The sequence below is a fragment of the Artemia sp. Qi Xiang Cuo genome, chromosome 13 (genome assembly GCF_049724085.1).
Source record: "Artemia sp. Qi Xiang Cuo chromosome 13, ASM4972408v1, whole genome shotgun sequence".
NCBI lineage: Eukaryota > Metazoa > Arthropoda > Branchiopoda > Anostraca > Artemiidae > Artemia > Artemia sp. Qi Xiang Cuo.
The window spans coordinates 17,380,996-17,398,039 of record NC_142806.1 but is presented as its reverse complement, the minus strand read 5'-3'; the positions used below and the strand labels follow the sequence as shown (position 1 = coordinate 17,398,039).

At 35.5% G+C, this 17,044-nt stretch overlaps 1 protein-coding gene across 1 annotated transcript in view; it reads right to left on the bottom strand.

The window, feature by feature from the left end:
* Positions 1-5,522: 5,522 nt before the first annotated feature.
* LOC148945024 (uncharacterized) overlaps positions 5,523-17,044 on the bottom strand; it is a 134,541-nt gene continuing 123,019 nt past the window's right edge. Inside the window, exons 6-7 of the mRNA XM_089098578.1 lie at positions 9,261-9,412; positions 5,523-5,842 (exon numbers count right to left, since the gene is read on the bottom strand). Coding sequence (XP_088954704.1) covers positions 5,600-5,842; positions 9,261-9,412 — 395 coding nt within the window. The 3' untranslated portion in view covers positions 5,523-5,599. The remainder of the gene's footprint in view (positions 5,843-9,260; positions 9,413-17,044) is intronic.

Genomic DNA, 17,044 nt, shown 5'->3' with positions numbered 1-17,044 from the left:
TGGAAAAGTTACCGATTGACTCCCAATTCTTTTGCAGTATCTAATGACCTAGTTCTGATTCAGGAGCATGGAGCATTTCCTGTCGAAAGGCCACCAAAGCTTGTTACCACTATTTTCTAATTTTAATCTCCTCTTTCGTAGTGCAACTGTGAAACCGAGAGGCAGACCATTTGGCTGTCTTGATATCCTTTCCCAATTCCCTTTCAAGCTATTAGCAGAGACTGATTAATTTATTGCCGCTAAGCTTGAATATCATGTAGTAATTGATGTTCATCTGCCTACAAATTACAACAGCGAACAGTCTGATTCACGGTTTGCGTCTGCCTGCAAGCTTCTAGGCAGTCTGTGTTGTTGTGTGTCTGTTGTGTGTTTGTTTCTTAAAAAAGTTGCCACTAACCCAGTTTTCATCAGCGGAGGTTTTAATGTGGATATAACTAACACAATGTCTCTTCGATAACAAATCCTTCGGGGCTGCCTTTCTCATGACTGTTGTGTATGGCCTAAGAGTAACAGCTTTTCATACGTTGCGCCACTTTCCTCAACTTCTAACTTAGAACATGTTGTTGCTTCGTTTGGCAGTCACGAGGTCAAAGTTTTGAAAGAACGATTCTATTCTGACCACCTTCCTATCTCTACTTGCTTTTACTCCTCCCTGCCTATGGCTCAAAATAAAGAATCAAAATGGTTTTCCTACCGAGATTGGAAAAATGTGTCAAGTGAGTCTTTCAGTAAGGTCTGAGCCGAGATGCTGAGTAAAATCAAAGTGCCTTTCAATCTTTTATGCGATCGTGCTGTGCTGCCACAAAGCGAAAAGAGCATCTCAAATGAGCTCAATTCCTACTTGGCACAAACAAGCCACGCGCTGAAATGTGCTGAAATAAGTGCCGTTCCTCTTCGACGCGTTCGTAAAAAGTCTCAGCTAGAATATTGGTCAAAAAACAGAGATCTAGTTAATGAGTGCAATTCGCCAAGCTGTGGCTTTCTGTTTGGAACGACTGTGGCCGTCCAAAAGATGGCTTAGTAGATGACTTGAGGCTCCATACGAAACGGAAATTTAACAAGGAACTGAAAAACCATAAATTAACACATATCGAGAAAAATGTAATCCGTATTGTTGAAGACCCCATCAAACTCTGGAATTATAGCAAGCCTACCAAAGCCCAGATTGCTAGTGTGCCTGGAAAAAAGTGGGTTGAATATTTCGCGCTTAGTTCAGTGCTCCCAACCAAAGCGCGGAGGAGTTGTTTGAAAAGCAGCTTGACCTTTTTCTTTCGAATAAGACGAAATATTTCCTGTTTGTATCGCCAAGTGCTGTTCACTCTTTGATTCCGAAATTAAAGAAAAAATCTTCCTCTGGCGTTGATTCTATTTCATCTAGGCACCTGCAGCTTGCAGGCTCTTTTATAGAGCCACATTTAGCACTACCGTTTCAGAAGATATTTTTCCGTGGCGTAGTCCCTTTGCAATTTCGTGTCGGACAAATAACTCCATCCTTAAAAAAGGGCAAAAAAGACACTTCTATGTGCAGTTCTTATCGCCCTATTACCGTTTCGTGTCCTGCTTTCAAGCTCTTCGATTATATTTTGATAAACGACATTGAAGAAAATTGTTCCATCCCTCCTCGTTAGTTTGGGTACCAACGACGCTTAGGTAGAGAGCACGCTCTCATTCTGCTTATAAATGTGCTGAAGGATATTGAAGAAAGAGGTGATTTACTAGTCTTATGTGCACTCGATGTTGCAAGAGCTTTTGACTCTTGTATATTTTCGCAGGTATTGCTTGAGGCCCATTTGAGAGGTTCTGATGATGTGATAATTATTTGTTTAAGATACGTGTATAGAAATTTGAAGGCTGGAATTAAGGATGGTAGTCAACTATTTCCAATTCAGAAAGGTGTAAGCCCAGTAGCTCTGACTTCTCCAGTTTTGTTTAATAATTGTGTTACCGGTACTCAGGATAAGTTGAACTGTACATTTATCTTCAAAAGAGTTGATCTTTCGTTAGTTACGTTTGCGGATGACTTTCTGAACCTTTCCCACCCTTTCTAAGGAGGCTCTTTGAGCTTCTCCAAACTTTTGAGCTTCTCCAAGATGAGTACGAACACATTGGTTTGAGCTTTAATACTGATAAAATATTTGCTCTACCATTCAGCTAAAAAAGGAATAAAAATTTAATAATAAGTCTATCCGGCTCTGAGGTTCCTTTAGCTAGCAGCCTCACTTACCTGGGCATGCCTATTGGAGCAAATTTGAAAGAAACTGTAAACCTGGCAATGAAAAACTGTAAACCTGCGTTTTTGAGTGGCTGTTTACTTGTCTCTCTCACTATGACTGTATGTCTGAGCGGGTGTTTGCATGTCGCTCTCACTCTCTGTACCGTTGGGACTGAGTGGGTTATTGCTTGTCACAGTGTCTGCTTTTGTCTCAGTATCTATGTTTGTAGGTATTTTCGTCTCTCTCTTTCACCATGCCTGTGTGTCTGAATGACTTTTTGCTTGTCTCTCACTATGCCTATGTGTCTGAGCGGGTTTTTTGCATTTTTCCATGTTTGTCTTTGTGTGTTTCTTTGTCTCACTCTGTGTGTTTACAAGTGTTTTTATCTCTCTCTCTCTCTCTCTTTCTTTCTCTATTTCTCTCTCTTTCTATCTCTCTCTCTCTCTCTCTCCCTTTCTCTCTCTCTCTCCCTTTCTCTCTCTCTCCCCTCTCTCTCTCTCTCTATCTCTATCTCTATCTATCTATCTCTCTGAATTCAGGCTTCAACTTTTGGAATTCCTTAGGATTATCAACTCTTTGGTCCATGAACATGTCCCCTGAAATCTTAATTCTTAATAACTAGAGGTATTTTTGTAAACTAAATTTACAAAATGTTTACCTTTTATGTCCAAAGTTTCTGAAATGTGTAATTTTTTGCCCTTGTATGTCATTGTGGCCCTACACATAGTAATATGTTCTTTTGCCATAAATATGCCCAGTTGGCAGCCCTGATATTCAAGGCATCCTCCATTTATTGCTTTTCTGTGGGCATTCTTCACTGCAGACAATGTTGGGCGATGACTTCACTTTCGATATACTGATTTTTGAATTAAGTTTTTGCTCAAGTTGATCCTTGATTCTACCAAAGTTCATTATCCAAATTATAATTAAAGATTACATTGCATAATTTTTTTTTCAAACTTCGAATAATTTAAAGTGAAACAATGAAAAATCTGATTACATTAATCAATATAAAAAAAAAATCAGATTTGAAACAAAGGAAAATATGCTATTTGGTTATTTGTATATTAAAAAAACAAGCAAGTTAAGGGGTTTCCTGAGAATCAGTTCCGTTTCGTCAATGATTAAATTAAACAACCTTGGAAAAGACTCTCAGAGGAGTTACTGGTGGCGGGTAGGAATATTAATTTCGTGGAAACCTTGCTTATGCAATTCTGAGGCCCATATTGAGAGACATGAGTGGATCAGTTTTATTGGAACTATACACCATCAGTTCAAAATCTCTAGAGCCGTGATAGTTTCAGCTGCTGGCTAGGCATGTCTGACCTTGACTATAAAAACTTCGTCATATGAACCCCACAAATTGGCTTGATTCTGTTTCGGATGAATCATAGGGACTATCAGGGTACTTGGACTGATACACATTGAGCAGCCGGCAAGGCCAAGTCCATCTCTTTTGCTATATTACTCTCAGCTTGGAAAACATCGTCAGAGGTAATATACATTTGCCTCAGATGCGGAGCAAAGTATATGGCAATTTTGACGGCCGTGTCCTGTCCAAAGCTTAAAAAGCTAGAGAACATTTTATCCTGTAAAGTCTTCCGAAGTTCCTCAGCAGTATTTGAGAGTCCACCCTGACTAAACGTAGTTTGAGTTGGAAAACAGCCTATACCAACATATGGATACAGTCTTGCAATGCTATGTATCAGTATGTATGATTTAGTGGATTGAACACGTTATTATTCCTTCTTGTCGGCCATTTCTGAAATAGTTTTGCATACTACTACTACTGCTAATAACTCACTGTAGCACCAAGCCACTTGGGACCAACACTTCTAGGCACGCTCCTTCTCCATACCAATGTATTCAACGCTTCTGACTTTACCCTCCCAAAAGGTTCCAATTACCATTAAATCTTTTCTTATGGCATCCTCCATCCCACTCAGAAACAAGACAAGAAAGGTTAACCTTTCTCTCACTATACCTCTTTAAAGTGGGATTGAACCCCATTTCCCATGCAGCTTACTGTTTGAGATACGATGAGGCAATCGGGTACCGAAAACAGTCCGTTGCGAATTTCTCTGGAAAACATCAAGCAAATTCTACTTCTTTCAGAGTGCTCACACTTCAGAACCATAATTGACCACTGTCATGACTGTAGTTTCCAATATCATAAGCTTTGTTTGCAGACTTTCTTCCTATCCTTCGAAATTTTCTTCAACTGTAAAAAGACACCCTGGGCCTTGGTTATTCTACTTTTAATATGTTCGCTGCACCTACTGTCTCTAATAATAATATCGCATAAGTAAGTGAAGATGTCCATTTGATCCACGTTTTCGTTACTCAATATCACCTTCACTTATTCCTAGTCATAGTAACTTAGTTTTTTAACATTGTTTTTAGAACCTATTCTTTTGCCCTGAGCTCTCAAGACACCCAAAAAATCCTTGATTTTGCTAACACTTTGGTCTAGGATGGTCAAGTCATCAGCATAATCTAAGTTTAAGGGATTTTACTACCACAATTGATTAAGTCTTCTCCATCACCTTTGGTGGATTCTTTAGGACTAAGGCCATCAGAATAATCCATATAAATAAGGATAGAATACAACCCTGCTTAAATCCTGATTTAGTGCAAAACAAGCAACAAACCTCATTTCCTGCCTTTACCTCAGCAATCTTTTCGTTGTATGCAGCACTAATCACTTAAATGTATTTATCTGGTAAACCATACAAGAATAGTGCCTTCCCTAAATATTTTTCATTAGCAGAATCGAATGCTTTCCATAATCTATGAAGCTTAGGACTAAAGGGGTTTGATGACTTAAGCACTTCTCACTTATATTAATCTAACAGTAAAAATTTGGTCGAGTCATCCTTCTTCCTTCCTAAGATCACACTGGTCTTCACTTAAAATCATCAAACTAAGTAATTTGCTTCCTACATAAACTAAGCCGATGTCTCTATAATTACCACACTCACTCCTATCACCTCTCTTGCAGAGGTTTTTCACTAAAATTTTTCTAAGATGGCTAGGTCCTACCCCTTTTCAGAAACCAAAATCAAAGACAAAAGCAAACTGAAGATATTTTGAATTTATCTGCTGCACATCTTATTTCTATGCTGCTCAACAATGATACCATACAAAGAGGGGAGGCTTTCACATTTATTCTAATGCCTCAGTAGGAGAAAACGGTCCAGTCTACATGGTCCAAACAAAAATAGTTGAATAGGCGAATTAAGGATATTTATTAGACTTCTAAATAGATTATAAGTATTTAAATGTTATCCTTGTTATATTTATCCTAAATACTCTATTCTTAAAACAGATATCCTTTTATTACACTTATTTGCTAAATATAAAAGATCATTTAGAGAAACAGCCTTTCACGCCATACAAGATATAATATCATCTAAACCCTCACGGGTGCGAATAACCCGCCAAGAGCCATCATCAACCATGACTTCCATTGCCCTTCCTCGTAAGTTATAGTTAGATGCCATTGCAGTGCAATAAGCTCCACAGTCAAGCACAGCTAGCGACTCCCCCTCTTCAAGAACTGGTAGCAGTCGATCTTTCCCCAAGAAGTCAGCTGACTCACATATAGGTCCAACGACATCGTATTTGGCCTGTTGAAAAATAAATAGACTAAATGAAATTTTTAATATCTCTGACATTATAATTCAATTTTTGCGAACTTTAAATGCATAGAACTGTAACAATTGTTTTATTCAATTACTTATTGTTCCCTATATGTCCCGTCCAAATTTACAATTATACCAATGAATTCTTTGTTTTTGAACCCAAATTTTTAACTAGAGTGACTCCATTTCATTATTATTGACCTACCATACCCCTCAACTATATACCATATACCCCTCATTTAGCAAAACAATTATAAATTCAGATTTTTTTTGTATTTCCATAAATTTCTATTTCAGATTAAGACTCATTTTTACTCAGTTTTTATTATAGAATTTTCTTCAATTTCTTATTTGACTTGGGGTTTAATTCTCGTATGATTTTAATTTGAAACACTGCTTCAGGTTAAAAATCAGCCTAAGAAGTTCCAACCTTTCTTTACCAAAATCTGTACAAAGTATTCAACATCAAGTTAAGTTGAGCTAAAAGCTCTTACAGAATATTGTGAATATGATGAACTTAAACAATTTTGTGAGTGCAATGCTCAAAGAATAAAAACTGAAAATAATTGTGCGTCTTATCCTGGTGAGTTACCCCTAAAACTTTTACGAGAATGCATAATATTTCTTGCAAAATCGTTATATTCAGTTATTAATCAGTGCTACAGTGATCAGTCGTTCGCCACCCTTGAAACAAGTTTATGTGTGTATCATTTAAGAGATTAAGAATGTCAAAAGTTGTGATCAACACTAAACATTGCAAAGGTGACCGAGTCACTTGTTCAACGTGAACTGAGGTCACAAGTCGCGAATTCACCTGACCCGTTTAATTATGGTTGTTTGAAAGGGTAGAGCACCACAATGTGTTTAGTAAGACTTGATCCTCTTCTCACTCAATAGCTTGAGTCAGGGGATGCTTTTATTGACATAATGCTTTTTGACTAGAGAAAAAAATTTGGTGAATGAAGCCTCTGTACCTCCTGTTGATCTTAAAAGAGCCGGCATCCGCAAACGTATAAAGCGGGTTTTCTTTCTTACTTCATCGGTACCAGTGAGTCTACGTCCTCTTTTTTGGGGTCTCAGCTCTGAATGGGAAGGGATAAGCAGTAGAATCTCTTAAGGCACCAAAATGGCCACTCTACTTTTCCTTGCAGCAGTCAATTATGCAATTGAAAACGTAGATAATCGATTCAAATACATGGCAAACCCGTCTACCCTTCTAAGGTTCATATTAGATAAAACTCAAACTAGCTCCAATCCAGCCCTAATCTTTAAGCAGAATTGAAAGGAGAATGTAGTCCAAATATATGCAGGTAAACGAAAGCAAAACCCAAAATCGTAGGATTTAATCCAGTGAAATTAGATTTCTTTAATCCAGCTCTCTGATTGTTGCTTGTTTATTCATCCAAAGTCCGTTGAAAATACATTCGCATTCGCGTTGAAAAAAATTCGAGTCAGTTTATTTAATTTAGTTTTGTTGATACAAGTTCCGTATTCTATACATTAGTGATTTCTGTTCATTCTAAAGTTTCATCTTCGCGTGTAATGAGGATGTCGAAGTAGCACACAAATAGGGAGACAGTAAAACCTCCAGTTAAGAGCTTTAACGGGGGAGAATACAATGGGTAACATTATTTCTCAGCTTTTTCATGCCGGATATGACATCAACAAATGCCATTTTTGGGGTCATATGGCACATAACGATGGAGGTACCAAGAAAAATTTTCACAAGGCATGTAGACTTAAATTTGGTACTAAGATGAGCCATTACAAATCTCTTTGGATTCTCACAATTGCCAGGTAGCTCTGACAGAACAAGAAATTAGAAATGAATAAGGACATAATAACAATGCAAAACAGAAATTTTCGTTTTCAGGATGGTCGAGGGTGGGATGAGAGTGCCTCTTTTTTATGGCGCAGCTATTGCTGCAACAAAGACTCTTCTTCATTATGCCACCGTTAAATGCACCGTTAACACACCAAAATAAGGACTTTTTGCCATGTCTGAAGTGGAAAGCTTGGAATCATAAACAGTTTACTATTGAAATCTTCATAGTCAAAAATTCTTAACCAGGTGTTTATAATCCACCCGGAAAATACATCCCCTCCCAGTAGGCTAAGCCTGTGCTTAATAAGTGAAAAATAAAAAAGTGTTAAAATATGCATAGTTAAAAAAATTCATTGAAATTTAATTTTGGAATGAAAACTGTTTTTATTTTACTTTATTTTTTGTTCATAAACCCAAAAATTGAGCAGCGAAAATATTTTATGGGCAATTTTAAAATTTGCTTGAGACACCTCAAAAATATACGTGAATTGAAATGAAAAGTACAGCATTAGCACCGCCATTGTTTATTTCCTTGAAGATGGGCTTACAATACTTTATCTTGAATACGTTTGCACTGTCTCTTTATTGAAAAATACAACCCTTTTAGGCATAAAATCATTGTTTAGATACCATATACATAAATCCTGCATGAACCAGATGGTAACGCAACCTAACTTTCCTAGCATTTTAGGTTAACACGTCAGACACTAGCACTCCAGATGTTCGGTTATTGCTTGGTACAATTTTTTTCTTATTCAGTTATTTGACTTTTGTCATCTCTGTAGAAAATTTGTTTTTCACTCTAGGACCTTCCATCTTCCTTTATTTAATAGTTTCAGAAGTAGCCGCAACCTCGTAAAGAGCAAACTCTCTTTGTAACCAAAAATTTAAGAAACTAATTTTCAAGAAGAAACTTGCACGAGAAAAACACTTAGAATTCATTTAGAGTCCTATATTTATTACAGAAGTGTTTAAAGATTTGTACAATTTTTGATTTTTTCCGGCTCCAAAAAATGTTTTTTACGGTGTTTTCAATCAAGTACTAGTTTTTAAGATTTCAGCAATATAGGTCAGCATTATGAATTACTTTATTTGCTCTAATTTTGTAGATATATCTCATATACACTACAAAGAAATAATGTTGTACGTTTTAAATACAACCTCACTCTTTACTTTCATCAAGAATTTTTTCTTTACTGGGACCATGCAAACTCTTGACAAATAGTGTATAGGTTAGATTGTACATAAGGTGTAGAAGGCCATACGAAACTGACTACACAAATTAGCGCGGTGTTTTGGAAGAAAAATATACCCGAATAATTTCCCCAAGTATAGTCCCCAATAATAAACTGTTATAATTCTATTGAACATAGACACATTCTTAAAGCACGCAGCACTATAGTACACATTAAAAAGTCGACAGTGGCCAAAAGGAATTTTCTTACAGAGAACTTGTAAGAGAAAACTCAGCAAAAGTTCAGCTATGCACTGGATAATAGCTTTCAGTACTTATAGCTCTCTCTCCTGTGTGCGGAGCCTTCAGTCGACCTTTGAAAGGATTACTTAAGGGTACTTTACCATTTTGGTGCTTTCATGCGCTCGTAAGGGAGTTATTCTGTGGTAACCGGAGTACATACTTGGCCTTAAGACATCATTCATTGCACCATTAATAATTACAAAGCTTTTAGCAACGTTTTTCTTAGTACCAATGACATCCACAAGTAGAGCACCTGCAACGGAAAATATGATCAACTAAACTAAAAAAAAACACTAATAAACTTAACACTAAACACAAGTAAAATGAATATAGAGGAAAATAGGGTAAATAATTGAAGTAGAATATGTTGTAAAATACAATGAACTGAACAAATGTAGAACGACAGCAGTGGTAAATCTCACGTATAAATACTTAAAGAAAATTATTATTTTACTTTTTTTAAAGACAGATGATAATGAAAGCAAATATATGAACAAAACACTAAACTCGAGTAGAACACCGATAAAGAAAATTTAGTAAGAAATCCATAAAGACATAAATGTGTTAAGGATTATGACTGAAATTTATCACATTTCACTCAACGCCAGCGCTATTTGTGGGGCATTTATCTCTGCGTTAGAATACTGTACAAAATTTCTCCTGATAATAGAATATTTTAAACAATATATATGTTTCTCTCGCAATTTAGAAATTTTGTGTGCACGTATGAGCGGCACCAACCCATTATCTTTTTCTATTGTTATAAGTTTTATCATACAGTACCAGGAGACCGAGCTTTGCTTGCATAACTCCCCCCTCCCCTCCACAAATATATACCCCCATACCCTGATTTACGCAAGATAAACTTTTGTACTATTGTTATAGAATTTGTTTTTTTAAAACAAATTCCAATCGGCGTCCTTGGCAATTTTTAATTAATTTAAGGTTTTTGGCGCGATGATGCTAAAGGGGATGTGGAGGGGGAAAATGTACTGCGGCATTAGTGATGAATTTGGCTGCAAAATGCCACTGTATACGATATTCAACTTCGCCCACCCGAAAGCTTGTTTACGCTATACTAATGTCGTTTGCAGCCAGTGGAGTAGCTTCAGCATTTTTATTGTGGGGAGGGGGGCAAGAGGGGTCCATATCCAGATATTAAAGGGGAATGGGCTATATAATACTTTTTATCTCCAGATTATTTTTGGGGGGGGGGGGCAACTGTTCCCTGCCCCCCTGAAACGACGCCCCTGTTTGCAGCAGCTTATTGCTGACAATTTTAGTGAAAGCCAAACACCGGCACTGTCTTATATCTATGATTGTTTAGTGCGTGTTTATTATAATGTATTGCGTAATACTTTTTAATTCACCAAGTAGCGTATTTGTTAAACAGTTACTTTTCTTCATTATGGCTTTAATAGCACCTACTTAAATAGCACCTCTTCTTACAGCCCCCCCCCCCGAATAAAAACTGTAGCTACGCCCCTGCCTCTAATTTTGTTTCATTTATAGTTGGTTGTATTCTATAGCATATTCTTACTCAATTATTAAGACTTGTGTTTATTGTTAAGGTGATTTGCGTGTTTTCTTTAATTTTATTGTACAAAACATTTTCTACCTCAACTAGAATACCAGTCGAGGTGTTCTAATTGTATTGTTTTTTATGTGATTTGCGTTCAATTGATTTTGCTTTATAACATAATCTAAATCAGTTACTTATAAAATAAAATTCCACTCTGGGTACCGCACTTGTGTTTAATGTTTAATTCATTTTTATTTCGTTATACAAAATTTATAGTACAATTAAACGTGTTCTACCATAATTGATTATATGGAAATTTTACAATGCAGGTAAATGCACATATGCAGATATTCTACAATGATATATATAGATACAATGATATAGATATATAGATATAGAAGCAGATATATATACAATGCAGATATTCTACATTTGTTAGTGTCTAGTTAATTTGTCTTTAATGGATTTAATCTTACAACATATTCTGTCTCAATTATTTATACGCAAAATTTACCACTGTAGTTATTCTGACTGTGTTCAGTCCTTTGTTAATTTGTGTTTTGTTGTGTTTAGTCAATTCCATTTCAAAATATGCTCTACCACCATTACTTATGCACAGAATAATCCACTATAGGTATTCTACTTATGTTGGTGTTTAGTTGATTTGCGTTTTATTCATTTTATGATGAATATTATTCTACCTCAATTATTTAGACGCAAAACTTACCACTATAGGTATTCTATTTGTATTTAAATTTGGTTGAGTTGTGATTAATCGATATTTTACAATATATTCTACCTCAATTATTTTATAATTTCCTATACTGGTATATAACATATTCGTGTTTGTTTTCATATTTTTTTGTTAGGTCATTATCTTCTATAAAACATTCTACCACAGCTATGTACACAATTTTCCTAGACAGATATTCTACTTTTGCTCTGTGTTTGGTTGATTTGTGTTTCTTTGTGTTTAGTTGCTTGTCAGTTACAGCATATTCTACCTCGATTATTTTACAGTTTTCCTATACTGGTGTTCTACTTGTACTTATTGTTTAGTTGATTCGTGTTTGTTTTCTTTTTTTATTAGGTCATCGTCTTCTATAAAATATTCTACCAAAGCTAATAACACAATTTTCCTAGACAGATATTCTACTTTTGCTTTGTGTTTAGTTGCTTGTAAGTTACAGCATATTCTACCATGGGCGTAGGCAGCATCTTGTGTAGGGAGGGGGGCAGCCGCTTCTGTGATGTAGGGGGAGGGATCTTACTAATACTTCCCGAGGTCCTTTGAATATAGGTCTTTTGAAACTAGTCATTCTATATTTCACTAAAACTCGGCCTTTAACATTTTCCATGTTCTACTTTTCCTGCAACAGTATAACATAAGAGACCCACTATACTACTTCCAATTTCCAGAAAACATAAACACCACAAAAGCGATTTGACACAAATCACATTATGGCTAGATAACAGCTTCTTCTAAGAATTCAACTCAAAAGTTTACAGTTGGGCAATATTAAATATTAAAATTGGTATAGGGGAGACTGGCCCACGTCTAGCCAAAGCAAACAGTTTCAAAACAAAAACCTATGGGGCTCTTACAGATTGCAGTGTATTTTTTTTTTTTAAGTCTGACCTTAATTAATACTTTTACCAAAAATTTCAGATTGGATCAGGTTTTATGGTGATTAACTCTGGAATTTTGTTCAATTTTGTCTGAAAGCCTACGCCTAATTACGAATACTAGAAAAATCGCGTTGTAAACTCGCATTATATTCTCCTATTATTTGCCTGTTTTTGGCAGCTCCCGAGACGTGCCATCTTCACCAGTTTGCTGTTAGTATTTTTTCATCCTGTGGGATAGTGAACTCCCATGTTCGGCCACAACACCCAGGGTAAATTCGGCATGCCGTACCAAGGTGTCCAAAAGTGGGATATGCTTGTAAAAGCTGTGTAAACAGCATATTTAAAGGTTGAAGGCGAGCTTAATACCCAAAACTGTGTTATTTCTGGCGTTGTTTAATCCTGTCAGAACAATAGGTGAACTGAAGTTCTTTTTTTTCTGTTAAATTTCATTCAAGATAAAATGATTAAAAGTAAAACAGAAGAGAAAAGAAAGAAAGGTGGCTGTGATCCAGAAGAAAATAAAATAGCAGTTTTTTCTGTCTTATTCCACAAGAAGTCGGTTGGATTCTCTGGAAGTACCATGGGTGTCCCTAGAGGAACGCTGCAAGACAACATAAAAAAAAAGTTGGGAAGCTGAATATCCCTCTAAAAAGTCTGGACCTGAATTTCCATACACCTGTTACAACCCATGATCAATATTTACAGAGGAACAAGCAAAAAGACTAAAAATTTACTTGAAAACGATAGCTTACATGCTTTCGACTGTATTCCCCTAGAAGCGTGTAAATTTGCATACACTTATACCATTATTAAGAGCTTAAAAATACCGGATAACGGAACTGCAAAGGTAGTGGAAACAGTGGAGGAATTACAGGTAAAGATTGGTACCGTGGTTTTATGAATTGACTTAAAACTCTATCAGTAAGAACGCAAATAAATACAAGCCTATGACGGACAACTGCTTTCAACTGTCACAGTGTAGGAGCTTTCTTTAACAACCTGGATTGAGGCCTATATAAACACATGTTCAGACCACAAGATATTTCAAGTTATGACGAATCAGGTCTGAAGAAATCCACCAGCCTGGTAAAATCATTGCACAGCGAGCTCAGAAGTAATTAGGGAAGGTCACGTCAGCAGAAAGAGGTCAGTTGACCGCGATTTGTGCTGGTGTTAATGTGCTGGGATACAGTCCCTCCTCTACTTATTTCCCCACAAAAACAGTGTCCGGAAATTTTACTCATGGGAGCTTTACCAGGAACCATCATGATCAGCTCAGAAAATATTTCTGGCTGGATGACTGCCTCTCATTCTTTGCTTTACTTGCAGCATTTTATCAATCAACTTAAACCAAAAAATCAACAAGAAAAAAATATGAAAAGCATAGAAGGGCTCACTGACAACCCTATGAAAGAATGCACTACTGCTTGGATAAAAGCTGTGTCTTCCGGAAAGCCTTACTTCTGGGACAGAAGAGCGTCGGACGAGTGATAAAACTAAAAAGCAAAAGGCGTGTCTCTGGCAACAAGAGTTACAGTAAGAGTGACGATTCTGACGTAGATGATCCTGTATACAGCAACTCTTCAGACCCCAGTATAGACACTGAAGACAAGCCCCCTACCAGCAACTTCTAATTTGACACTGAGAAAGTCAAGGCTGTTGATTATATTCTGATTGAGCTGAAGAGCAAGAAAGGGAATTCTGTTCACAATGTTATCATTATCAAAAGTAGCCACTGAAGAACGTAAGATCCTCTTTTGGGAGAAGACTGGAGCAAGAGACTTTGCACTAACTGACGAGATGAATAGTGTCTTAAAGACAGAAGTTGAAATAAAACTTCCACCACTGAAAGGTAGAACACCAAGATTAGCGGAGCGGCTTACTTTTGGTGTTGATCAGTCAATGTATAATTTGAAATTAATACTCTTTATTTTTTTTTAAACCTTAATGAACTTCATTTTGTAGTTTTTTATGCTGACCATATTCTTTATTAATTTTATAGCCGAAAAACAAGCTTTAATGTTCCCCTTGTCACTTTTCTTTTTCTTTTGTCCGGTGGCCAAGGTAAGACAGAGACGACTGAACCAGTACCGGGATGGCCCAGGTTTGGCACTCTTGACCCCTTGGATAGAGAGGTATCCAGGTGGAAAAATGGCGGAGTATTTATAATTGTCTTTTTCATGGATGGTTTTGAATGAGGTACTTTTGCTTTGACAAGCTCAGCAACTTCTTATCGCTTGAATCAATTCATGGAGAATTAAAAAAGTCAAAATCAGCCGATCGTGGGCCAGTCTCCTATATATATATATATATATATATATGTATATATGACCGAAAATCAATATTGAATATCGAAACGTAAATGTTGATATCGCAAACGATATTTGGAAATTTCTGTTTATTTCCAGCTTTTTTAACTATCTACCAGGTAACATCCAACAAAAAATTCCAGCATACGAAAAGTTCTCGCTAATATCTATAGTAAATTTGATGTTCTAGGGGGAGGGGGCAGCTGCCCCCTACCCCCTCTTCCCTACGCCCATGTATTCTACCTCGATTATTTTACAGTTTTCCTATACTGGTGTTGTACTTGTACTTATTAGTTAGTTGATTCGTGTTTGTTTTCTTTTTTTATTAGGTCATCGTCTTCTATAAAATATTCTACCAAAGCTATTTACACAATTTTCCTAGACAGATATTCTACTTTTGCTTTGTGTTTAGTTGATGTGTGTTTCTTGGTGTTTAATTGATTTTACGTTACAGCATATTCTATCTCAATTATTTTACAATTTTCTATACTGGTATTCTATTTGTGCTTATTGTTTAGTTGATTCATATTGGTTTTCTTTTTTTGTTAGGTTATCGTCTTCTATAAAATATTCTACCAAAACTATTTACACAATTTTCCTAGACAGATATTCTACTATTGCTTTGTGTTTAGTTGATGTGTGTTTCTTTGTGTTTAGTTGATTTTACGTAACAGCATATTCTATCTGGATTATTTTACAATTTTCCTACACTGGTATTCTACTTGTACTTATTGTTTAGTTGATTCATGTTGGTTTTCTTTTTTTGTTAGGTCATCGTCTTCTATAAAATATTCTACCAGAGCTATTTACACAACTTTCCTAGACAGATATTCTACTTTTGCTTTGTGAAAAGTTGATTCGTTTTTCTTTGTGTTTAGTTGATTGTAAGTTACAGCATATTCTACCTTAATTAATTTACAATATCCCTATACTGGTATTTTACTTGTACTTAGTGTTTAGTTAATTCGTGTTTTTTTTTGTTAGGTCATTGTCTTTTATAAAATATTCTACCACAGCTATTTACACAACTTTTCTAGACAGATATTCTACTTTTGCTCTGTGTTTAGTTTTTTTGTTAGGTCATCGTCTTCTATAAAATATTCTACCACAGCTATTTACACACAATTTTCCTAGACAGATATTCTACTTTTGATCTGTGTTTAGCTGATTTGTGTTTCTTTGTGTTTAGTTGCTTGCAAGTTACAGTATATTCTACCTCGATTATTTTACAGTTTTTCTATACTGGTATTCTACTTGTACTTATTGTTTAATTGATTCGTGTTTGTTTTCTTTTTTGTTAGGTTATCGTCTTCTATAAAATATTCTACCAAAACTATTTACACAATTTTCCTAGACAGATATTCTACTATTGCTTTGTGTTTAGTTAATGTGTGTTTCTTTGTGTTTAGTTGATTTTACGTAACAGCATATTCTACCTCAATTACTTTAAAATTTTCCTATACTGGTATTCTACTTGTACTTATTGTTTAGTTGATTGATGTTGGTTTTCTTTTTTTGTTAGGTCATCGTCTTCTATAAAATATTCTACCAAAAATATTTACACAACTTTCCTAGACAGATATTCTACTTTTGCTTTGTGTTTAGTTGATTCGTTTTTCTTTGTGTATAGTTGGTTGTAAGTTACAGCATCTTGTACCTCAATTATTTTACAATATATCTATACTGGTATTCTACTTGTACTTAGTGTTTAGTTAATTTGTGTTTTTTTTTTGTTAGGTCATCGTCTTCTATAAAATATTCTACCGGAGCTATTTACACAGTTTTCCTAGACAGATATTCTACTTTTGCTTTGTGTTTAGTTGATTCGTTTTTCTTTGTGTTTAGTTGATTGTAAGTTACAGCATATTCTACCTCAATTATTTTACAATATCCCTATATTGGTATTCTACTTGTACTTAGTGTTTAGTTAATTCGTGTTTTTTTTTTTTTTGTTAGGTCATCGTCTTCTATAAAATATTCTACCAGAGCTATTTACACAATTTTCCTAGACAGATATTCTACTTTTGCTTTGTGTTTAGTTGATTCGTTTTTCTTTGTGTTTAGTTGATTGAAAGTTATAGCATATTCTACCTCAATTATTTTATAATATCCCTATACTGGTATTCTACTTGTACTTAGTGTTTAGTTAATTCGTGTTTTTTTTTGCTAGGTCAATGTCTTCAATAAAATATTGTACCACAGCTATTTGCACAACTTTCCTAGACAGATATTCTATTTTTGCTTTGTGTTTAGTTGATTCGTGTTTCTTTGTGTTTAGTTGATTGTAGGTTACTCTATAGTTGAGGTAGAACGAGTTGTGAAATGAAATTAACTAAACTCAAATCAAACAAAAACTAACACAAGTAGAATACCAATAGCGAAAAATTTTGCCCATAAGAAAATGGCATGAAATATATTGTAAAAC